This window comes from Pterocles gutturalis, unplaced genomic scaffold (assembly GCF_000699245.1).
Source record: "Pterocles gutturalis isolate BGI_N339 unplaced genomic scaffold, ASM69924v1 scaffold7327, whole genome shotgun sequence".
NCBI lineage: Eukaryota > Metazoa > Chordata > Aves > Pterocliformes > Pteroclidae > Pterocles > Pterocles gutturalis.
The window spans coordinates 24,491-49,628 of NW_010115208.1; the positions used below are offsets into that span (position 1 = coordinate 24,491).

Sequence of the window (25,138 nt, forward strand, 5' to 3'; positions counted from 1 at the left end):
AAAAAAAAAAAAAAAAAAAAAAAAGCAGAGAAAGAAAACCCCAACACTCTCTACCCAATCTTTACATGTGAGTTACTTTAATTTTATAGCAAGTAGAAACCCTCTCCCAGCATCAACAGTAGGAAGTTCTGTGGAGTTAGCTAAGATTTGAATTGTACTTTGAAAATACAAATTGCTGTAATATTTATAATATGCATACATACAGTTAAATAAATGCAGAAAGAGCCTTTCCCTTTAGTTCCTAATTCAGATTCTACCAGTAATATGTAACTTTGTTAAAATAAAATTTTTAAAAAAAGCTTCAGAACAGATGGAAAAGAAGTTAAAACATTGGGCACAAGAGGAAAGTTTATACCACACATGTAGGATTCAAGACAACTTTTTTGCCACCTTTGTTTGTCCCTTATTTAAACAAGTGGCTACTGGAAAAATTATTTGGAAAATAATCCTCTTAAGAATTGGCTTGTCATGATAGGGTTAATTTTCTATCTAAGTGCTTGGTAGAAAATGCTGGAAGTTCTTTATGTATTTGTGCAGTTAAAACATCCATGGTTTTTGCCTTGAATTTCTGCTGTCCTTTGTGTATAAAATTCAGCAAAGTATTCAGGAATCACTCAGAAAACAGACTTTACCTTGTGGGTCAGATTCAGGTAGGGCTGTGATTTCTTCCTGTAATTTCCCTTTAAGCAGAGAACAGTTTGTTCCCCTATAAATGAATTTCAAATTAAACTGTTAAAATTAGTGAAATACTGTTTTTTTGTGAAGGCTTATCTAAACATTAGCATTAGTAGTCAATGAAAGAATAGGAATTTATACTGACTGGATCAAGACATTTTATGCAGCAACATTTAGAAACACTGATGCTAGTGAGTCTTTTCCTCTGATCCTGTTATGGTTGTCAGAGCTCCAACAAAGGATGAGGCTATGGACTGGAATACGATATTGGTAAGTTCCGAAAAGCGTGTCTACCAGCAAACAGCATGCAGAGACATTTGTTTGAACAAGAACAGCATTATTCTCACAGCTTCTCCTGCTCCCTCCTTCCACCTCCCTGGCTAGCTTCTTTCTAGCTTAAAAGGCACAACTTTCATTCTCAGAACAGTTTTTCCCAAAAACGTGTGGTTCAGCTACAGAGCTGCAGTCGCCTTTCCAAGTTGATGGATCACATTGCTTCTCTCTCTAAACTTAGAGAAATCGAACACTACAGCATGGAATAACAGGCACCCTGTCCCCAGAAGTTGTGTAGCTTAGATAACCTATACAGAGTTAACTAGATTATGGATCAGTAGTCTTAGATTCTTACCTATCTTATCTTATTTATAACAGTGCTGTGTACTACTCCTGTTTCATCAGAATAACATCTATAAAATAATTATTCTTTTAATTCCTTATATATTTAAATTCAAGGATCATAGTTTTCAAAATTGAATCATAGTTGTGTCTGCCTTAAATCCATGCCACATGGAAGCACAGAGTGATAACTCTTCTGAAAATCAAGTTTACTAAATCCAGCCCCAACAAGACATCAGTATGAATGTAGACAAAATTGCTAGTCAGTTTTGAGGAGTGATCCAGTCTCAGGAAAATGCAGGGTCAAATCCCAAACTGCTGACTGCCCACATTTTCCATAGCACTGACATAGTGGGACGCATTGAAGACCACAGCAATGGAAGGGTTTGCTGTGGATGCACATTTTTTCACTGCTGTCACATTTCTCTCTCTAACTTTCCTACATTTAGCTGAAAGCTGCGTGCAGAGCTGCATAGGAGAAACACTCTCTGAACATGGAAGTACTGAAGCCAAAAGAAGGACTTCCACTGATTCCAGTGAGGTTTGAATCTGAGGATCTTGTCTCAGGTGGCCACATTAGAGGCAGACGTAATATAATCCTATTATAGTAATAATTTTGCTCATTAAAACTTTATCTGTAGAAGTGGGACATCAGTAGGAATAGCTTAGAAAACACTGTGAGTAGAAGAGTTGTTAGTTACTTTCTTAAGAATTAGGAAAAGTAAAGCTGCAGGATTGTGCTGACAAGCAGACTGAAAATACACATAAAAAGATTTGTTAGCTCATTATGTATGAATAAAGTGTATTATCAGGCTGTCTCAGGAGTTGTTAGGGAATCTGATTAATTTTAACCATTCCATTGGCAGCCTGATAATTAATGCGATGATTAATAATTTAATAATCAATTAATAATTGAGTACATTTGCAGATGATGGCTAAAGGATGGGAACTGTAGGGCATATTCAGAATTTTGGTAGTACTGAGGGATTTAGGAAGGGTTGAAACACATTTAGAAAATAACTAAAGCAGAACCTTCCTGCAAAAGGTTGCACACAGGGCATACAGAATGTATACTCATTTTCATGCTAGAAGTATACCTCAATCTCCATTGCCTGTGGGTCTTTTGGATGAACCATGTACCAATGACCTTTACAAGGTAACAACTGGAAGTTCAGGTGCACGTTCTCCTCCTTTCTCCATACCTCTATGTGCAATAAAGGTACTTTGGACTGGTGTATCTGAAAATCTTGTGTTACTGGACACATGAGATATCTTTAACCAGAGTAGAGTGTGGAGGAATTTACCTAGAAGAATAGGTCACAAACAAAACTGGTTTCTATTTTCTTCTCAAAAGCAAAAGAATTAGACCAGACGGGGAATGGGAAGACCATCTGTGCCTAATTAAAAGGTGAAACTGCATAACAGTAACAGATGTTACATTATTGTAGTTAGAAGAGTTTATTTCTAACAGTGGTAAATATTGTGCATGTTGAGTTGGATATTTCTAAGCAGTAATTTAACAGACATACTTCCACATAGGCTACCCTTTTCTTCCTGGACTACATTTCATCAGTTTTTAGTGTCATGTAAGGTCAAACGGCAGAAGAGTTCTAGATAGTAATATTTTCTACATACTGAGAATGCTGAGGACTGAAAAGCCAATGATACCCATCACAAAAAGTCATCTAGTGCTGATGATTAAAAAAACAGGCAAGTCTGCTTGAAGAAGACATGACAGAAAGGGCTAAAATTGCTGCAGCTTCACTCAGTTCCTGAAAGACCTCTTTAAAACTAGGGATAACCACCATGAGAGGGTTCATCTGACTGTGTGTGTTAGATGGATTCTGTAACTGAACGGTGTTTAAGTTCGTAGCATGATTCAGAGCAGGGACTTCCTTCAATCTGGGTCGATTTCTTCTGAATAATTTCCACAAGCTGTTTAAAGCTACCTTGCACGAATGGTCCAAAGAAGAAGCTGTGGTACATGTAGCAGCAACCTCTTTCAGTTGCCATGAGCTTCTGCTGGACACAGAGGTGGACACACCTTACATTGCCTGATAATTACACGGTTACATCCAATTATATCTGTGTTAAGACTTTATACAAGCCTCATTCCTCCACTTTTCTACTTCCTATTCTCACTGTTCTGATTTGATGTGCAATTTTGTACATTCCTATTAATGCGACTCCATATGAAACCTAGACTGTGGATTCAGTGTTTTGTGACTATGTGTAGTAATCAGTGTGGTATTAGCTACTCACGTGCAAAGGGATGCAGGATTTTTTTGTTTGTTTGTTTGTTTGTTTTACTTGGGCTTTTTACTTAATTCAGGGTTGGAACAATCCAGAGGGCTATGAAATTCTGAACTAAATGTGCAGGAACATCTATACAATTTTTTTTTCCTTTCTTTTGCAGAGATTTTAGCTCATTTTCATTGCTAAAGCAAGAAATTACAATAGCTCACAGGTTTTGTTACCTCTTTGTGTTTCTGCTTGCATCTCTGTTCTCTTCTTCCCTAGAGAGAGCTTTCCATGCACATCTCTTGAAACAGTCATTCTCCCCTTCTGAGACACAAGTTATGGCAAGCGGGCACTTTGTGGGTAGACTTACAAGTATCATGCTGATAAAAAGGGATCAGATGGAGTCTTGCTTTGTCCAAAAGAGATAAGTTAGAAACTTGGAATGAATGAATGCCTGATTAGTGATCTACAATTACAGGCGCTGATGGGAAGCAGGTGTCAGGAGAATCTAGAGGTTGCCATAGAAATGTAACAAAGGATGCAATCCTCAGGGACTGCACCTGAGTCAAGTACCAAACATGCAGGAGTTCTGAGTGAATGAAACTCTCAAGTTTAAGTGAAAAAATAGAAACCATATCACAGATAAAGATAATTGAGCTGTCTGTCCTGTTTGTGATATCATGGTAGATCCCATCTGTATGTCAGCTGTGATTGCTTCTATGATGCTTTCCCAGCCTTGTTTCAGTGAAATATATAAACCTCAGGAGAACTTTCAGAGCATCAGTGTACGTCTGCCAGCTTCTGTAGTTCCTTTTACTAGGAAATCTAGAAACACATTATCATTTTTGGACCATAGCAAGCATTTCAGTTGTGTGTTTTAGAAATTCTGTGTAACAAAAACCTAATGCATTCAACGTTGGGATAGCATTTTTCTGACTGTTTTTGAGTGACTCACAGTGTTTAAAAAGACAAGAGGGCATTTCCTGGGTAGAGGGAGGGTGTACAAAAATGGTTCTATTTTAAGAAGAGGCTTAACTTTACATATCCTTCATCGAATAAGCCACTGCATGTAAGCTTCTTTCTAAACCCGTTTCTGCAGGCACTCTCACATACCTTAAAAAAAAAAAAAGAAAAAAAAAAAAGGAGAATTAAGATAATCTAAAGGTCTGGCAAGATTGATATTTTTACTGCTTGGAAACACAACGTTTCTCCCCATCAGAGGCATTTTGGAGTGAAGAAAATTGATTGTATTTCAATCAACTAGTATTGCAAACAACAAACATAGACAGTCACAAGCCCCCAAATCCCCCACCAGAATACCCTCTACTGTAAATGAGGGAATGGATGTTATTAATATTGACTGCCTTAATATATTAGATCATGGAATCCCCAACAGGGCTTATTGGTCTTTTGAAAGTAAAATGAGACAATTTGTTTTTGAGGAGATACAATGCCCTCATTTAAACATTAATCTTAGAGGAGAAAAAACAAGGTTTATGTCTTAGCCCAATCACAGATTTCCAGCAGGGAACCACATTCTTACAAAAAGATATTCATTCAAGCACCTAGCAAGATTGAAACAAAACGAAACAATGATGATTCTATGATTCTATGAAAACAAGCATGATCAATTGGGAAGCTAGTATTTGTTAATTCTTTCTGCAATCCAACCATCTCAAGCACACTGATTTAGGATGACAGGTGCTGGTCTTCCGCAACCTAAAGCCCAAGCACAGTCTAAGGCAGACATTGGGGCTCCCACTGAAGTGGAGGGAAGGAGATGAGCATCCCCTGAGGTGATTCGTCTGTCCATCTCAGGCAACAGTGTTGAGATGGGATGAGTAGCTGGCTCATGGTGTCTTTCTCTCTCTGGTGGCTGCAGCATGAACCTACCTGAATTTTAATAGCTACGTTTTGATCATACAAATCCCATCACCTGAACCTTCCCAAGATGCAATAACAGGACTTTCAGGCCTGAGAAGGATGTTGTTCACATGACCATAGCTGACCATGAGGTATTTATACTAAGAAAAAGCTTAAATTGTATCTAAGAAGAAGATTATTTTCCTATATTTTCCTATCTAGCTCAATTAATTAGAAACACCAAATATATACACAGTCAATAGTTTATATACAATACATTGTGTCAGGAGCTCTTCAAATAGCTTGTTTTAGACACTGTATATATAAAAAAGGGAGAAACGTTGTACTACACATTTTTGCACATTTACAAGCTGTATTTCTAGTCTTGAGCATATGTAGTCAAACTGAGATCTGAGCAATATCCCTAACAAATTGTTACTAATTTAAAAATAACAAGCAAACAAAAAATGTTTCAGAAGGGAGAAGAACTCTCTCTGACTTCATTTGAAATTCAGCAATGGAATTTTGATAAGGGAAAAAGAAGAAAATATTTTGAGAGGTCAGACTTTTTTTTCAACAAAGTTAAACATTTGCAGTTTTATTTAAGGTGACGTTATCATTTCAAATTTGATCTACTATATAGAAGGGATAAATAAATGAAATTTTAAAAATGAAACTTTTAATTTCAGCCTACCCTGAAAGAGTTCTCCCATTTTCTTTTTGTTTAGGCACTGAATGAAAACAACCCAATTATTTTCACACCTCTAATTAAATTACCAAAAGTTCTCATAAAAATATCTTTCCATCTAGAGAACAATGAATTTTTAGGCTTCAGAAATATATATAATACCATTATAATGTTAAAGGGCAATCATATTGCCTACAATGCCTGAAACTGAAGCACTTCTTTTGGTTTGTGTTTTTGATGGTTTAGAAAGCAGACAAAATGAGAAGAAAATATTTTATCCAGACTGAATTTCAAGACTGGTTAGACACAGAATCTACAGGAAAAGAACATATTTTTAAAGAAAATTTTATTTTCATTCATAACAGAATAAATTTATTCATTAAATACTTGTAAATGAAAGCTTGGTTAGTGGATAAGTTTATCTTCCAATGAAATGCAGTTCTGCCAAATATTTTATTTCACAGTAAATGCACAACAGTGGCAACTTTTGTTACTTTATGCACAATGTACATGAAAATGCTAGATGATTTACGGGGCTTGATTCCACTCTCACTCGTCAGCTTTGCACTGCTGTTGGTTTAGTGGCGGGATTCTTCTTGATACTGGCTGAATTCCCAGTCTAAGTGAGCGGAGAATCAAAGATGCAAGGGATTTTTTTTGTTCAGGACAATAAATAACAATGAGCTTCCCTGGTTCTAGCAGCTTTACTTCATTCTGATGCATATGTTGTGGCCTCTGTGCTCATTAGCACATCCATTCAAGCTCCTGCTAAGCAAAACACAACATATCTGCAGATGAAAGTGCTCAGTGATTTTCATTCTTTCTGTTGCCACAGCTCTGTGTCCCTAACAACAGCCCTGCATGCTCTACAGAGACAGCACCAAGTGGCAGTGTATGGTAGGAAGGCACAATAACTCCTTGAGACTCCACATGTTTATATATTATTGGCTGGCAGCTACAAGCCATGAGACCACGTCTTGTGCAGACTTTGCCTTGGTCAGTCAGATTTGCCAAAAGATAGATACTAGAGGAGGAGCGTCCCTTTTATTCCCTGTGCCCCACATGGTGTCTCTATGAAGAGGAATGGTTGTGGTCCTACCACAGAGGCTGCATGAGTGAGAATTCCTGTGTGCCTACCCAACTCACATGCATCACCACAAGGACCAGCTACAGCCACAATATAGCCCTTATCTTGCACTGGTAAAGTCTGAAAATGCCGCAGCCCAGATAGCATATAAAATGTAACAGAGACCCTTGAATACGGAGTTTCTAAGGAAGCAAAAGAAGCCTCCTTTTTGCTCCCTGTCTCCTCCTTGACTGTCTCTGCCTCCCTTGCTCAAGGCTCAGAATCACGTCACACAGTAAGCAGGTATTGCAGAGGTAAGCATAGGATGTTACCCTTCCCTAAGGAGTCACACTTCTGTGTGCTGTGAGCTGAAGGATGTAAAGCTGCCTTTCTGACTTCGGTTAAACTGACAGAAGCTGGCAGCCCGGATCTTTTCACCTTTGGTCCCACTTTTGTGTTTCTGCTTGTCACGTATGATAAAGCTTTCAATCAGCTTCAGTTTTTCATGCTCTTCCTTCAGGAAGAAGTCAACAAGTATGCTCTTCTCCTTTTTGATCTGTACACTGATGTCCTTGGGGATGTCAGGAATCATCCAGTCAACCAGAACACTGAGGAACATCACCAAGTTCTGCAAACACAGCAACAGATGTGAAGCAAGTATGAAAAATCCAAAATACTGACCCTAGAGCAAAAGCAAACCTTTGCTATAGCTATGAGGCAGGTATCAAACACATTTTGCTGACAGTGTGTAGTATTAAGCAGTTGAGTAAGATCTTAGTTCAACAAACAGTTCACGTTTGTGCACAACTCCCCCTCAGAGGAGTGGCTGAATTAAACATGTGCTTCAGTTAGGTTTGAAATGGGAAAGCGACTTGGATTCATCAAATGATTCATGGCCTAAATAGCTAAAACAACTTTATTCTTTACAGGCATCCAAAGGTGCTCAGTTCTCAACATGAAATTCATTGAGACTGAGTTCAGAATCCATTACTATAAGGGCAACATCAGTGAGAGCATCCTCCAACACAGTCATACCCATGGGTTTCCAATGTGGCCTGAGCAGACAGCAGACAACTTTCACGGTCAATGTGTCCTCAAATCTTTCTGTCTGCTGACAAGCAGGATTTTTTTTACACTACCACAGCATACAAGCCACAACCCTGAGCCTCAAGTATCAAGGTCATTACAGGTGATGTCCATAAAACAGACTGGGCAAAAAGTTTTGCCTGTTTGTGAAATTTATAGATCCATTAAGCTTTGGGGTTTACATTATCGTGATAATGCTTTGAAAAGTGATGTGTTGTGTAATGTCTCAAAATGTGTGAGAACGTTTGCTGACAAGGCTACTAGCATGAACTCTCCAACCCCATCCGAGACAATGGAGCTAATTAACCAGGGAATGTACTCTGGCAGAACAACAGGCAGGCTATTTGAAGCCCAGCGTAACCAGTTGGTTTCAAATGTTTTGCAGTTTGTGGTGGAACATTTCTGAAGACAGAGCAAAGAAGCAGAAGAGGGCAATATAAACCAGGCAAGACTCACAGTAACACTTAAGAATATATGGCAGGTGAGGAGAAAAGACAGGCAGATTTCAATATGAGGAGTGGGCCCAGTTTGACTGTGGAGGGATCCCAGATCATGGAAGAGAGCAGAAGGTTTCTGCCATTCAGAAGGCAAGCCATAATAGCAAATCCCTTGCCAATGAAATCTGCACAGTGGGGAGAAATTGTTCCATTTACTTGTAGAAAGTAGCAAAAGACCTTGGAGAATTTATTACTTCTGATTATTTCTTGCTTTGGGTAAAAACCAGCATTTCACAAGCCTAAGTAGCATTTATGTGCTTTTTACAAGTGATGCCTCTGAGAGTATAAAAGCTGACAGAGTCCACTTAAGTGAAACATTCAAGAGCCTGAGGTATTTTGTGGATTGCTGCTAGTGCAAGGGGCTAATGCAGGCTGTGGGTCTTCCCTTCCATGAAAGCAGAGCAAACCTCTGCTGAGGAAGTGTGCCACAGTGCTCCAAAGGGAGAATCTGTGCTGCAGCCCACTCACACCTCAGCAGGCTGGGTATCTGCAAACACAAAAGCTCTACTGGGCATGGGCTTCTTTGGCACACACATTTTAATTCATTTAATATGATGTTTCTATGACTGAAATTGCAGCAACAAAACAGACTTACCTGAAACAGAATAACAAAAGCCAAGCGAGCAGATAAGACTGCCCAGTACTGTTTAGAAAACTCATACTGATTATGAGACCAAGGTGGTTCTCTGTAGTCTTTGAACCTGTTGATGAAGACATCTCAGTCATTACACATTTCCAGCAATCTCCTCCTGCACCAATTGCTTTGATTAACATGATTTTCCAGTTATGAAATCCAAAGAAACAAATTCTCCCCATGTTCCTACTTCAACACGTATTATGAAATACAACTCCAGAATTAGAGCTGGACTATCTCCACTGAATTTAGCAAGCTTAGTCTGGTTTTCACAGTTGTAACGAGAATCAGAACATTATTCTAATGTTAGAAATTTCCAGATTTTCCAGGATTTACAAATGTGGCCCTTTTTTTTTTTTTTTTTTTTTTTTTGTTAATGTTAAATTGATCTCAGTATACAGGGAATAAAGTGCTGAAATCAAAGCACAGAGGTAGTCCAAGGCATTTTCAGGCCAAAGGAGACAAGCCTGCATTCATCTCACCTAAACCTTGATTAATTTCAGGAATAATTCAGCCCTCCTAAAATCTGACTCACACTCCGGTGTTTCCTGTCCTTGCATTAACAACAGGGGGAGCCATGGGAAAGGCACTTCTTACATTAACTGTCTAGCCTTAGCCAGGATAAAACAGAGCCTTAGTGGTTTGGTCTAAAGGCTGATGCTTTTAGTATTATCATCAATCATTTCGAAGTAAACAACACGCTAATAAAAGTCGCAGATGCTTCTAAATTGGAAAGTTTTTCAAATAGCAGGAAAAACAGAAAGCAATAAGAAATACAGACAGGAAACACAATGAGAATAATCTGTGAAAATGGAAAATAATTTAAAAAAAAACCAATTGAAGGATCTTTGAAAGGATAGAGTTTGAAATAAAATGCAATGAAAATAGCCTGGAGCTTACAGTGGCCAGCAAGTTAGCACAAGTTTGAAATATGGCAGCAGGGCAGTATGACTTGTGGATCTATAAACAAAAGGCTCAGTGGCGCTGGGGGGTATTAGCCCTTTTCTAAACAGCTCAGGTAAAGCCACACCTGGAATGCTCCATTCAGCCATTCATCTGTGGGGATTTCAGAGGAAAAAAAAAAAAAAAAAGAAAGAAAAAAAGGAAAAGAAAAAAAAGAGCAACAAATTGAAGACAGTTAAGCAAAACAATCCAGGGGCTGAGGAGACTGACTCACCAAAAAAGATTAAAGAAGAGCACATGTATTGCTCCACTTTGGTAAGTAATAGCCAAAGTTGGACATGATAACCATGCACAAATTGTGCCCTTAGGACTGAAAGGGATAATTTAGTGCTGTTCACAGTGTTTGACTAGGCGTAATGGGATGAAATTAAGAAAGGGAAAATCTGTTTTGAATACCAGAAAACCCTTCCTGACAGTAAGATTCATTAGACTGTGGAAAAGCCTCCATTGGGGGATAATGGAGAAGGTTAATATATAAAATCTGTCAGCTTCAGTTTGCAGGTGTGCTCTCCAAAATTACCTTCAGGTTCTGTCTGCATGGTTTTGCATGTTAAATTATACATTTACAATCCACATACCCCCTACACCCTCCTCTCCCCATCCCCCCCCTCCCCAAGAAATTCAGTCTGTGCCTTCTGGAAGCAAAGGACACAAGGTACAACCCATGCTGGGGAGAGGGAGGAGGGAGAGGAGGAAAAAAACTTTAAATTGGGGGCTGCATTAATTTATGGAAGCACTACCTGGGCTGTGTTAGACCCTTGATTATTTGTTTTGTTCAGTGGTGCATACACAGCATCCAAGCTCTCTGTCCTGTCTGACACAGGATTCCTGTTTGGTCCTATGCTCTCTCTGCATTGTGAGTTACTGCTTCTAGTATCTTTCTGTACGATGTGAACTCCTGTGTGCTGCTCAAATCTGTGTACAAGGGCTGCGGGGAGTGCCAGAGTCAGTTCCCTTGAATTAAACCTGGTTGAACATCAAACACAAGGAAAACCACTAAGTTTGTTGTGGATTTTGCCTAGCACTATAAATCAATCCCATTCTTGACACTGAGCCCAAGTTCACCTGGAAGGATTACCAACTGTGATAGGTTTTCCATTTAATGTACTCTAAGCTTCACAAACTATGTTAGTGTTGCAGGACATCAGACCCCATGGAAATTTCACCAAGCTCAGCTGGAAATCACACTGAAACTACGTTCAACAGAACACCAGCAAATGATTTATGGTGAAGGGAGATGTTGTCAGAGCTACAGACAATGTACCTGGGCTGTCTCCCACCTCCCTTTTTAATTATTCTATGGCTCATGGGACTTCAAAGTGCAATAACCTAGGCCTTTTCTAACCACTATATTCTGCAGGTAGTTTATTTTTTTAAAAAGTCCATCTTTTCCCTCATCTCTTCAATTCTTGACTCCTAAAATTAATGAATTCTTTGACACTGTCCCACACGACATCCTGGTGGCCAAACTGGAAAAATATGGATTTGATGGATGGACCACCCACTGGATAAGGAATTGGCTGGACGGTCGCACTCAGAGAGTTGTGGTCAACGGCTCAATGTCCGAATGGAGACAGTGATGAGTGGCGTTCCTCAGGGATCATTACTGGGACCGCTGCTATTTAACATCTTTATTGGCAACATGGACAGTGCCCCTCTGGCACTACTGCATCCAGATCTGGGCCCCCCAACAGAAGAAGCACATGGAGCTGTTCAAATGGGTCCAGAGGAGAGCCTCGAAGATGATTGGGGGCTGGAACATCTCCCCTATGAGGACAGGCCGAGAGAGTTGAGGTTGTTCAGCCTGGAGAAGAGAAGGCTCCAGTGGGACCTTACAGCAGCCTTCCAGTACTTGAAGGGGGTCTACAGGAAAGCTGGGGAGGGACTTTTTACAAGGGCATGTAGTGACAGGACAAGTAGTAATGGATTTAAACTGGAAGAGGGCAGATTTAGACTAGATATTAGAAAGAGACTCTTTACTGTGAGGGTGGTGAGACACTGGAACAGGTTGCCCAGGGAAGTTGTGGATGCCCCATCCCTGGAGGGGTTCAAGGCCAGGCTGGATGAGGCTTTGAGCAACCTGGGCTAGTGGAGGGTGTCCCTGCCCATGGCAGGGGGGTTGGAAGTAGATGATCTCTATGGTCCCTTCCAACCCAAACCATTCTATGATTCTATGATTCTATGAAAATATTTCTTTCAGCAGGTATGCTTGGGAAAGAAACAACTGTTGCCACAAAGACTGTTGTGTTTCAAAAATAGCAAACAACTCTAACCCACTGAAAAAGGACAAGAATATGAAGTAGTCAATATGGTTTAAGAATAAAGCATGAAAAAGTTCTGAGGGGAAAAAACAAAAATGCACAATGAAAGTAGAGATATGTTGGGGACGTGAGGATGGATGGAGAGGACTAGGCAAAACTTACACAAAACTGAACTGCAGTCAGAGCTAAGAGAAATATGCAAGTATATTTAATAAGCCTATTGTGTGGGGAAAAAGAAAGACTGGTACTAAAAATCAAAATGTGTATGTAAGTGGAATTGTGAATCAGACTAAATCAGCTTCTGTTTCATTTCCTTTTTCAGCTGGTCTTTGACAAGAAATTGAAGAAAACATGACTGAATCACAAGGAGTAGTTCTTCAGCAATGCAGGAGTATATAAGATTTTTTTCAGGGAAAAATGTTAGAATCCACGATTGATCACTGGGAGTAGATGAGATGAATCCAGGGGCATTAAGAAAATTAATTCATTCAAAGACACTTTAGAAATTTGCTGAATATTGGAGCAGGCTTGTGTTAAGGGAAAAATCCCTTTAATGTCTCCCTATCTGCTGCTTTCTTGTCAGTGTGATCAGCAGGCTTTCATGTACTCCATTATCATACCAGATTATAAGGACTAAAAAGACTAAAGAAATAAAAATGTCACGTAACTTAGCAAGGTTTGCTTTTAATTTGCCTTTAGCTACACAAATGATATTTCGCTCTGAAAAAAAATCATTACAACTCCACAGAATGTCATTACAGCAATGTTTATTTGGAAGCAGTGCCAAAGAGTTCACAGCATTGTAGAAAATGCTGCTCAAAATATTCAAAGAATGTATTCTGGATGTTCAGTGGGAGAGTTGTTTCTGGCTCGTTATGGTTATTTTTAAGATACCTTAATGTCTGGCAATGCCCGTAAGGGGTAACATTCAGGCTTATTGTAACCACATTTATCTCCAGAGGTCACAGAAATCTAAGAATAAGAGAGGTCAGCTTGTTCCCAACGTATTTGCCAGAAACAGAAAAGCAGATTTTATTTCAAGCTTTCCAGTTTAAGGGACAGGGTTTGTTGCTTGTCTCTTGGGACACAAGCTAGATACCCCATATTTTGTCACAGTGATAGTTCTGTCCAAAAACGAGATTTTGATAAGATTCAAATGAGGTGGGGTGATAATGAGAAACAGTGAATGTGGAAGTTGACATCCTTTCCTAATTATTCCCTGATAATGGAACAGAAATGCTCTCGTAGTTGTTTCTCATTCAGACTAGTACATGGTCAAACATTTAGTACATGCTTCATGTTTGCCATGTTTGCAATCAATTTTTTTCTTTTTTTTTTTCTTTCTTTTTTTTTTTTTTTTTAATGGCATAGACTTGATATTATCAGATGGGGACCATTTTTATACCTAGTGTGGATTGTTCCCTTTTCCCTGTATTTTGGCTCTGTTGAATCCATGCTAATCTGAGGAGCACCTTTCACCGCTGTTGTTAATGCAGACATTTCCAAATACACTGTCACTCATACCTGTGACGAGGTAAACAGTAGCAAAATGAAATCAGCGAAGTCACAGTGAAGTGGGAGATCCGTGTGGACCAAGATGCTTGTTGAAGGAAAATACAGGCTAATTTGGGGAATAGCAGAGCTCACAGGGAACAACATTTTGAGAAAAGAAAGAGGACAGCCCCCAGGTTTAAAATGCTTTACCTTGTCCATCACAAGCAAAACAGCATGTAGAGCACAGCATGCAGCCCTAAGCACCAGAGAGCTTTTTTTTTTTTCCCTTTCTGTCTGCCCTCAGCTCTCATCTGACTGCCTCCTGAGAGGCAGCACCGATCCCTTTAACAAAGTTCCTGACACTGGGACATGCTAAGTTATATTCTCTCTCTTTACCTCCTTAAAAGTTAGGAGTTTTATCTGTGCACTTATCTTGCCTCCGTTGCAGTCAAGGTAAGAAGGTAGGTACATCCCAAAGGCAATCCCAATTGCAGTGCCTGAATTCTCTCTGCATTTGCTCTGCTTCCAGTGAAGGAACCAAGATACATAATTTTTATGGGTTATAGTTGAGAGAGACAAATACCCTGCTTAAAATCAGTGGGATCCTAAGTATGATTAAAGTTTGCTTGCACGAGAGCAGGAGATAAACATGCACAGGCTACACTGAATAATGCCAACTTCAAGACTTCTTTCTTGCAAATTATTACATTATGATGTTTAATATATTCTCTAAGATGGGTATGGATTTGCAGGCCTTGTTGTTTCCATCTGCTCCTTCTCAGGCTGTTTTAGCCAAACTTCTTATTCCTTAAGAAAATCAGAATGGAAAAATACCCCTGATTTTGTGGGAGATAGGGTTGTAGCCTACATTTAGAAATGTGCAGTCATTTAGGAGTAAGGGGAAGTTTTTTTGGCTGCTTCAGGGACGTAGCTAGAATATGACCCCTTAAGTAATCAGTGAAAACAAGTTAACTGTTCTGAAGGGCGATTTACAGCATCTAAGTTAGAAACACAATTACAAAGTTAATTTTTCTCTTTGCTTTCAAGTGGCTGCTTGTTTCTAAATTATTTTTAGAACGGTAAAATCGGAAAATATTTAAAATTAATTGAATTTTGTGTATTTTATTTTTTTTTAAATCAAAATTATTTATTTGAAATATTTTCCCTCCCCGAGTTTAACATGAAGACAAAGGTTTTGTAAGGGCAAAAATGTGCATCCTAACTAGCTTTAGTCACAAGCCTTCTATGTCATACCGAGAGCCGCTCTTTCAGATTTATAGAAGAGACTAATAGTCATAACATAACAGAACTGAATAAAAATTTGCATCTGCCTTTCATATCTGTATTGACTTTAAATACAGTTTCTTTAAGAAACTCTGAATATCAGCCATGCAGACATGTAGGGATCATTGGAACTAATAATGAAGGAATCTGTCTGTATTTTGAATATAGATTTGTCAAGGACAATGAATTCAAGTGAATGGGAAGAAAGAAGAATTCTGAAGCTCTAACCAGAGAACACTACTTGATATATAAAATATCTACAATACTAACAGTATTTTCTGCCAGTATCTGAGTATTCAGCAGACCAGTATTGCAAGAAAAGGTCAATCTGATGCTCGATGGTATGCGAATATCACCTGTGAGGTTTGTCCCATCATTCTGCTCTGCTTGGTAACTGATTTTATGTCCTTCCTTTGACAGTGATTCTGAGAGAATACAGTAATAGATTTCGAGAATCCCGCCTCTGGTGCCTTAGCCAAAAATTTGTTCTCCAAGTAAAACCACACAATGAAAGAAGGAGAACAAAGACCTGAGATGGAGAAAGGTGGCTGGGAAAGACAGAGGGGAAACTGGTTTTAGAACCAGGACAGGTTCAGATGTTAACTGTCAGGAGTACCAGATTCAAAAACCTTGACACACATCAGAAAAAGACAATGAAGATATGTGAATATATTATGCATCAAAACAAGGAAGGTCAATTAAAGACCTGTGTGTAGTAAAAACCATATAAATGAAGACTCTCCTTTCAAAGAAATTGGAAGAGCAAGTTTTGTGATGTTTTCTTGCCATTGTAGAGGCTAAGCACAGTGTGATTTCAAGGGAGTCCAAAGGGAAGTTGAGGCAGGCACTGAATATAGCACTGATCCAAGGAGCTCAGTTTTGAACAGCCTTGGGTTATACTGCCTTAAAACAGCTCTTTGATTTTCTGCATAATTTTATAATAAAGAAAGGTTACTTTGAGAGCCCTGGAACCAAGTTGGTGATTTCTCATGCAAACTGGAACAACTCCATAGGTATCTGCACTACGGGAGCAGTGGAATAGACATTTTGGACATATTTTAAAGGAAGTCAAGCCTTGGTTCCCCAGTTTGAAAAGACGAATCTGAAATATAAGACATGTGGATGGGGAACAGTGCAGGTCTTAAAGATGGGCAGAATATATTGAAAACTCAGATCTCATCAAACAAACACTGAACTTCATAAAGAAAAAGAAAGCCTGGTTCTAATTAGTGGATGTCCATTTTGAAACTCATTGTTTTTAATGAAAGTTATGTCTTTCAGTAAATAAATAATTTTCCATAAGTTTGCCTTAATTATTTATTTTGCCTTTTAATGCACTGGTAAAACCCTTTTAAGAACCTTCTAAGATAGTGAGAATACTCTTAAAACCACCGTTTTAAAGGCACAAATCTTATCAGTTGCCACTTAGAAAAATTTAGTTTGACAAAAGACCCAAAGAAATTACTTTGATTATGCAACCTGTTATTAGAAGTACTTTACCTGCAGAATAAAACATCCTGTGCAAACAGGGAGTTTTCTGGCTGTGTTCCAGCCTTGAGATGACTGACATTGAAGTATGAGAGCGTGTGATTGATGAAGCCATGCATGGTTCCATTTTGACTATATGCGTATTGATACATAAGGCGTGGAATGAAATCAGAGGTGACAGCAATTACAAAAGCCTGAGAGATGAAAAAAATCCAACCAAACAACAGTGTCATGAATCTATGTTTAACATGTTTCAGGTTAATTCAGGCAATAATTTTCACATTCAAATAAGTTCAGAGTGGTGATGAAGTAAGAGTTAAATGGCCAGACCTGGTATAGAACATATATAAATGCACAGTAACCCGCTCTGTCTCTCCAGAAAAAGGTTGTAGTTAGGGAAATGGAATATTTTTTAGAGCATAAAGTAGCAAAAGCAGTTAGTGTACTGTATATTTCTCCAACCCTTTTCATCCCTGGAGCCATTAGGAGGTCTATCACTAGTTTTTAAAAAACTATGACAAAACATGATTGATAGCTACCTGGTATAATTTGGAGTATAATTTGGTGTAGTTACACACTTGTTATCTGAGATAAACCAGATGAGTGTAAGGTAGTCATCCTACATTTCCCCCTGCATCAGAGTTTCCACGTTTGACTTTGATGGATCTCATGCTGGTATAAAACTGGTATAATTGTGAAATGAATCGGACACAGAAGTATCTAGATCATATTCAATTAATTTAAAACTAAATTTTGCTAAGGAAATCTTCTACACCAATATTATTCAGATGGAGAAGCAGAACCGGACATTCAGAATTTTTTTTTTTTTAAATTGGATATGCACATATTTACATTTCTGTCAATAAAAATTAGATAATTGATATTTTAATGAAATCCCCAGGAAATAAAAATGTTCAGAGTTTGTTTGACACAGGAGATAATCAAGGATCCTAAGTCTGCAAAGTGTATTCAGATTAAACCAAAAGGCTACAGAGGTTTGGTCACTGAGCACAGAGCAGTGCTGGAAACCTGAAATCTATGCCTGACAGCTAAATTATGGGTATGTTCAGGGCTGCACAGATTTCCTACCTTTAATCCTAGAAACTGACAAGCCATAAAAGAACAAAGCTCCACCCAAGTCAAAAAACACTGCTTCTCTGGAGGCATGATAGTTCTCCCAGTTGTAATAATAGCTTACATACTGCTACACAGTGCTGTTGTGCTGGAAGCTATTGTACTAGATAAATTGCATAACACCTCTGCACAAGCTTCCCCTTCAGTACTGACAATCATTTGCCCTTCTAAAGTGCTTCAATATCTTTGGTATTTTATGGTTGGACTCAATAGTCGTAAAGGTCTTTTTGAACCTAAATGATTCTATGATTCTATGATTTGTGGGTCAAAACTCCACTAGATAGTGTGATTAAACTCCTAGGAAATGAGTCTTTTTATCTTAAAGCATATACAGGAAAATTTTACTTAAGGAACACATGTAGAACAATAAACATAATATTACTGTATACCAGACACACATTATGTTCAGGTACTCATTCTTGTTCTATGAAAGAATAGATTTTCCCATTAAGATTTTGTAGCTTGGGAAGTGTGTACCCATCTCAAAAAAAAACAAACCAAACCAAAACAAAACACACTACTCTTACAGAAATACTCACTCTGTGGGAGAAATTATGTTTAGGGATATAACCATACCTGTACATAACAGAACAAATTGCTAATGCTGCCTAGTTAAGGACTTTCTGTTCCTAGAATCTAGGATGTTATATGTGCATCCTTTTTATTCATAACAACAGTTATACTAGCAGAGGAACAGAAAAAGTCATGGGTATGAATGAGAAGTAGATCTTTATCAATTATCTGGATCATTGCCTGCTTACATCTCCTTCATTGGTTGTTCTTACATGAATTAGTCTTCCTGTCCTACATAACACAAGGACAGAGAGAACGAGATGAGTGAATGGTCATCTTGTTTGTAATTAAATAATGTTTCACACTTCCACGAGAATGAACTGGATAACTTAGATTTTACCGTATTTTATAGCAATCGAGAAAATTAGACTTCGCTTTTAAATTATGTTGGAGGGACAACATAAGCTCCCAAGATCATGGTTAGAAACTGGTGTAACCAAATACTTACATTAATGATAACTGAAAGCTTTCCAATACAACTCAAAATGTTATACCAAATTCCTGTAAGTGAAAAAACAGATCTTATTAATGGATTTACTATAATTTTTCTTCTTCTTTATTGAGTTTTTTTTTGTGTTATTACATTATGTTATATTTTTTCATTACTTACCTATATCTTTTGCTCTTACTGTGTCTGGCCTCCTCAGTTCAGTAACAAATTTTTTTGCATCAAGCCGGACTTCTATGATGTTGTTCAGAAGAGCAAAGAGAGGTGCCAGAGGGAAGGAGGCAACGAAGAGTGTGACAAAGCCAAATTGAATAACTGAAAGAGAAATATGCAATGTTTTTTGATATCTTCTAAAGGGAGCTGGTAAATGCAGCTGACAGCAAATTGTTGATGAGCTTTGTGGGTTACAAAACCCATAAAACTCCACAATTTGGTCCCAGTAATAAATATCAGAAAGCAAGGCTGTGAAGGAGAGAAAGGTTTGTCACTATGCTTTACGAATGTTTCTAATAATGCTTCTAGTCTCTAGCAAAAGTAAATAATCAGTTTAATGAAGGACAGAGGGCTCGGGAGGTATTCTTATGCATAGTTAACTGATTAAGACTGTGCTGTTCTTCCCTGTCCTTTTGCCTGTAAGGAAAATGATACACAAGCAAGGAAGAGGAGAAAATGTACAACATACCACTGTTTCTCCTCAACTTCCTTTGGAAAACTCAGTGGCAATCTGTCAAGAGCAGTATTTTTGTGGATGCATGAGCCTGTGGTGTTGTACAGCATTTTCATCCCTCCTTATGTGACTGATATCCTCCAAAGTTAGAAATCTTCCTCTTTGAATCCTAGCAAAGGAGGCTGCTGCTGTCACTTTATTTTATTTTTTTTTTTCACCCCTGTGTTTGCAGTTTGGGTGAAGTGGTTTGGGAGAAAGAAAGCACTAGCCCACTGATCCTGAAGAACAAGTAGTACTGCACTGAGGCACAGGCCTCCCAAGTTCTCCATGCTTGCTAGAACAGATACACAACTAATAAGCATGGCTTCTTCAACAGGGGAAAAAAATCAACTAGCCAACCAACCAACCAACCAAAGAAAGACCTCTCACTTTGACGTGAATGGCACATTTTGTATCATCTCGTTCCCAGTACTACACTGCTAGAACCACAGAGTTAAGCTCAGCAGCAGTAGTGTTTTTCTGACAAGTCTCAGTGCTCTAGAGATGCTTGGAATAATGTAGTAGAAAATCAAGTCCCTTCAAGCAAGCTCCGTCAGTTTTTGGGTGGCCAGAGTATCCTTAGTTCATCCTTCTTTCAGTGGCACTTCAATATCTACTTCTTCTCGGTAAATCTCATTTGGGTACAATTAGAGCCTGAAAAGGGCTGACTTTTTTTCTTTTTTTTTTTTTTTTTTTTTTTTTCTCCAAGGTGTTGAGAAGTTAACAAATTGCCTAAAAGGCTGTGTCTTCCGTGGAAAGCAGGAGGCATCAGCAGTGAATGATACTCATGAGACTGGATCATTTCCTTGTAAAAATACTAAATTATTTTAAAGTAATACTTAGGGAAGTGAGAGAGGTTTATTACCCCAGAAAACTAATGAGCAGTAGGAGAAGAGGAAAGAGACTGACAAGTATGCTGCCCAAATGCAAAGGCAGTAATCCCAGTAAGATTAAACTAATAAATCTAACTGTGACTTACACTTTAGAATTAAATAAATAGTAGTATAGAAAAAGGGTTGGAGTACTGTGTTCAACTCTGGGGCCCCCAGCATAAGAAGGACATGGAACTGTTGGAGCGGGTCCAGAGGAGGGCCACAAAGGTGGTCAGAGGGCTGGAGCACCTTCTGTTTGAGGATAGGCTGAGAGAGCTGGGTTTTTTAGCCTGGAGAAAAGAAGTCTCTGAGGGGACCTTAGAGCAGCTTTCCAGTACTTAAAGGGAGCCTACAGGAGAGATGGGGAGGCACTCTTTATCAGTAAATGTAGTGATAGGATGAGGCGGATCTGTTTTAAGCTGAAAGAGGGTAGACTTAGATTAGATATTGGGAAGAAATTTTTCACTGTGAGGGAGATGATATAGTGGCCCAGGTTGCCCAGAGAAGCTGTGGATGCCCCATCCCTGGAGGGGTTCAAGGCCAGGCTGGATGAGGCTTTGAGCAACCTGGGCTAGTGGGAGGTGTCCCTGCCCATGGCAGGGGGGGTTGGAACTCGATGATCTTTAAGGTCCTTCCAACCCAAACCATTCTATCATTCTGTGATTTTATGATTCTTTTTTGGCAGATCCCTGTATAAATTCTCTCTCCATGATGGGAGGAATCTGTTGCACTTTTTGCAAAAATCAGGGTCTTACGTAGCACAAATGTTTACTTTTAAGTAATTATCTTAGGCATTCTTGTCACAGCCTACAACTAACTGATAAAACAGCTTTCTCCAGCATCTTCTCTTGCGTGCATCTTTTCTTTTCTTGCAAGTTTTCTGGCTGATATTCCTGCTTTTCACAGTGACAATATATTTGCATGGTAAAGTATTACCTGGATATTACTTATATGGCCTTTTGTTTTTAATTCTCATTTTTTTGCTTTGAGATGAAGAATGTATCCTAACATACACTAAGATGGAGCTTTTTCAAAGCATACAAACATCCTATCCTTGAAATCATACTTTCTTGAACATTTTATGTTCAAAGTCAGGAAAAGGAATTAACAAGGAAATAAAAACAGATGTTAGAGTAATGTCCCAAAAACTGCGAAATGCTTAGAAAAATACATAGTGCCAAAATATGCCTTATTTGGCTTTTTAAGTGAATTTAGCAGGAACAGAGCTGGGCTCTGAGCTAATAAAAAAAAGGTATTTGAAATGCTTTAAGTATAAACCACACACACATTTGCTTTGATGTTGGTTGCAGCCCATTTATTCATTGCCTGGGAAAATGCAGTTTAATTTTTTTTCAAGTTCATGAAAGAATGTTCAAGGTATGCAAAAGGCTTCTGGACAATTGTGAAAATATGTCTTCACAGAAAACTCTATGTCAGAAGTGTTTGTGTGGCCATCTTTAAATCTCTTCAATCTTCTACCTTCCTTTTTATGAAAGTGTGAATGATGCAAAAAGCAGGCAAAAACCCCCACCAAAACCCAACAAAACCAAGCACCCCATAATTTAGATGGTCTTGTGTAGTAAACTAGTAAGCAATCATTCAAAACAAGCAGTCTGTGAACAGCTTTAGTAATTTAAAGGTACTTGTTTAGTTTGGTCAGTATTTGTGGAAACAAGTATGTCCACAAAGGTGCATGGATTAAAAAGAGAAGAATCCCTGCTGTACAGTTCGGGTCCCAGAAGCCATGTAGTCCCAGCATCCTGGAGTTCTGTGGATGCCTGTCTAGTCACAGTGGAAACATTTACACTACTTTCAGGGCACTCACAGAGACTGTTCCGTAAAGGATAGCTGATGCCAAGACATCCTGGTTTTGGCTGAAGGACTTGATGGCAACGCTGGAATACCCTTTTTACATTCATGCTTATGCCACAAGATCTCCATGCAAAGCTCTTCTAGTGTTCACCTACAACCCTATGACCCCACATAGGAGCCCTAGCTGACTTGGGTGATTATTTTCCTGTGCTTTGAGGGAAAAGACTAAAGAGACCTGTGACGGGAGTTGGACCTCTGAACATCCAGTCTCTTTCATGGCTTTCCTACTTGGCTGGTAGGCCAGCCTCCAGACAACAGATGAACAGCACCTAGCTTCTTGGCATAAACTAGTGAAAAAAATGATTGAAGGTCAAGGAGATGGGAAATAGCACCTTCTCCTCAGGCATCAAAGCAGGAGACTAGATGTGCTATCAATGACAGAAACTCTGTTTCTGGTGAGACAAAAAACTCAAACCACATACTATTGGTGTTCAAGACAAGTCACCTTGACTGTGTGACGTAAGCAGGAAATAGGCAAAAGCTTCAGAACCAGTCCACGAGGTTCTCAACACCTGATGCCATATCTGCAACATCTCCTCCAGGCTTAGGCTGGCTGGGCCCTCAGAAAAACAAACAAACAAACAAACAAAAAAAACCCAACCAAACTATAAAAGACAAACAGCATAAAGAGAAGTCTCTCAGACGACAGCATTTCTCAGATCTCCATTTTCACTGAAGCTGTTCCTCTGTGCACAACAATATTTGTCATAGGATGGTGCATTACTGGAAGAAAAGAAAGGAAGACTCACTCCTGTGCTAAGCGACTTTCCTAGTCCTAAGAAGAAACTTTTCAATATACAGCCACGTCTGGCTGAGAAACTAAGGAAAAGGTATAATTTACTACTCTTTTGTAATAAATGTATGCAACAAGCCTACACACAACAGGCTGGGTTGGTATTTTCAAATCCATCCTCATTATAGAGATTATAGGAAAATGCATGTTTCTCTTCAATGACTCCTTTTTTCTTTTTTTTTTTCTTTTTTTTTTTTTTTTTTCTCCTTTTGCAGCCTCACACGTCGCCTTTTTGATGGTTTTTCCTGCTCTAGGGGAAATTCTTCCAAACATCTAAGATTAATCCTTATGGTAGTCGGTAGCTACAGACATTGGAATAATTTTGTTCTTAAAATTCAAAAGGGAGTTTTGCCATTGATTTTTAACAGAAGTTGGATTATTAAACCCTTTATTATTTGTCTTTGAGAAAAAATGTTTTCAATGAATTGCCACCTGAACCTTGGACTCTTAGAGGGGTCAGACTGGAGAAGGTAAGACTGAATGAAATGAGAATCTGAAAGTCAATGCCAGTGTCAGTTTGCTCTCACGAAAACAATCAATAATGGTATAAATTACATGTTCACATGCATCATTCAGCTGGTTTTGGAGCCAATTTCATAAAGCTTGTTTCATTAGCAATATTTATTACTACTCTAAACATCAATGTCTCGCCAATGCCTATCATTGCAGGCTAGTTACGCATGTTGCAAACTTGGTACCAGCTTGGATGAGGAAATTGCTGTACAAGCTACCTACTGGGGAATAGATGTGGTCTGGTATATTGGGCTGGGTCAAAAGTCATTGCACAGTTTTAGAAACAGGAAGTACTAATGACAAATTTGACATAAGTTAACAATGACAATTTATGTTTCAGGATTTCTTGAGCAAAATTTTTTGATCACTCAGGGACATTAAGAGTGTCTCTGCTTAAGAGTGTCTGCTAAGAAATACACATATATATCAGTTAATAATATCAAAACAAACAGTCATCAGAAATTTCGCTGGTGCAAATCATAACTATGTGCAGACATGCTATTGATTGACAAGATCTGTTCAAAAGAGAAGTTCAGCACAGACTGCTGACTGCAATCAGATTCACAATTCAGCTCACTGAAGAAATGACCCAGAAAAGCTTTCCCCAAAGGAAAACTTAGAAGTTTATTTGTCATGGAGAAGAGTTGGCCTCTTCATCTCACACTTCTGGTATCTGTAAAATGCCACTGAGGTCAATGCAAGTCTGCCTGACTGTAGACTGTTATAACCTCTGTTATAGGCTTGGGTTCTTAATTTTTTTTCAGTTTTACACATAATTTTTACTGTAAAAACTAAATGCCTTGGTCCTCTCCAAGGCTTCAGGCTTCCTAGTATAAGAAATCAGAATAAAAAATCTCAACAGCTTTGAAATGACCATTCTAAAATGCAAGTGGGATAGTTATCATAAAAAAAAAAAAAAAAAAAAAAAAAACTCCTTTACCTTTGGTATATTGAATGGCAAAACACATCCTGAGATTGCTCCAACCACTATCCCTCAGACAAGAGATGCCTCACCAGGGCTAATCTGCTTCATTAGGGTATGCGAAGACAATATATGATTTGGCGCATGGGGAGTGGGCCAGACTCCAGATTTCCTTCAGAAAGGGCACATGTCAACCCTCTTAATGGAAATAAGTAGAAGAAACTGTATGGGTACAAAAGGCAAGGAGCACCTGTGATTAGGGTACAGGCTAGCAAATGGTAGACCCAGAGTCGAGAGTCTCAGCTTTGTCAGAGGCTTTCTGTGTACTCTTACGAGATCACCCATTCTTAAAACTAGGAGCATCCTTGCAGGACAAATGTGGATGTAGTGAATATTAACACACGGATCCATAATCTGTTCATGCCTGCTTCTGCATGAGACTCCTCATCA

At 38.7% G+C, this 25,138-nt stretch overlaps 1 protein-coding gene across 1 annotated transcript; it reads right to left on the bottom strand.

The window, feature by feature from the left end:
* Positions 1-7,494: 7,494 nt before the first annotated feature.
* Positions 7,495-19,325, bottom strand: LOC104462943 (anoctamin-2-like; the record flags this gene model as incomplete). Its single annotated transcript, XM_010075100.1, has 5 exons — positions 7,495-7,776; positions 9,327-9,432; positions 16,868-17,049; positions 19,011-19,063; positions 19,173-19,325. Coding segments are annotated over 5 exons (776 nt in total), but the record flags the coding sequence as incomplete, so codon positions are not given.
* Between the last annotated feature and the right edge of the window lie 5,813 nt (positions 19,326-25,138).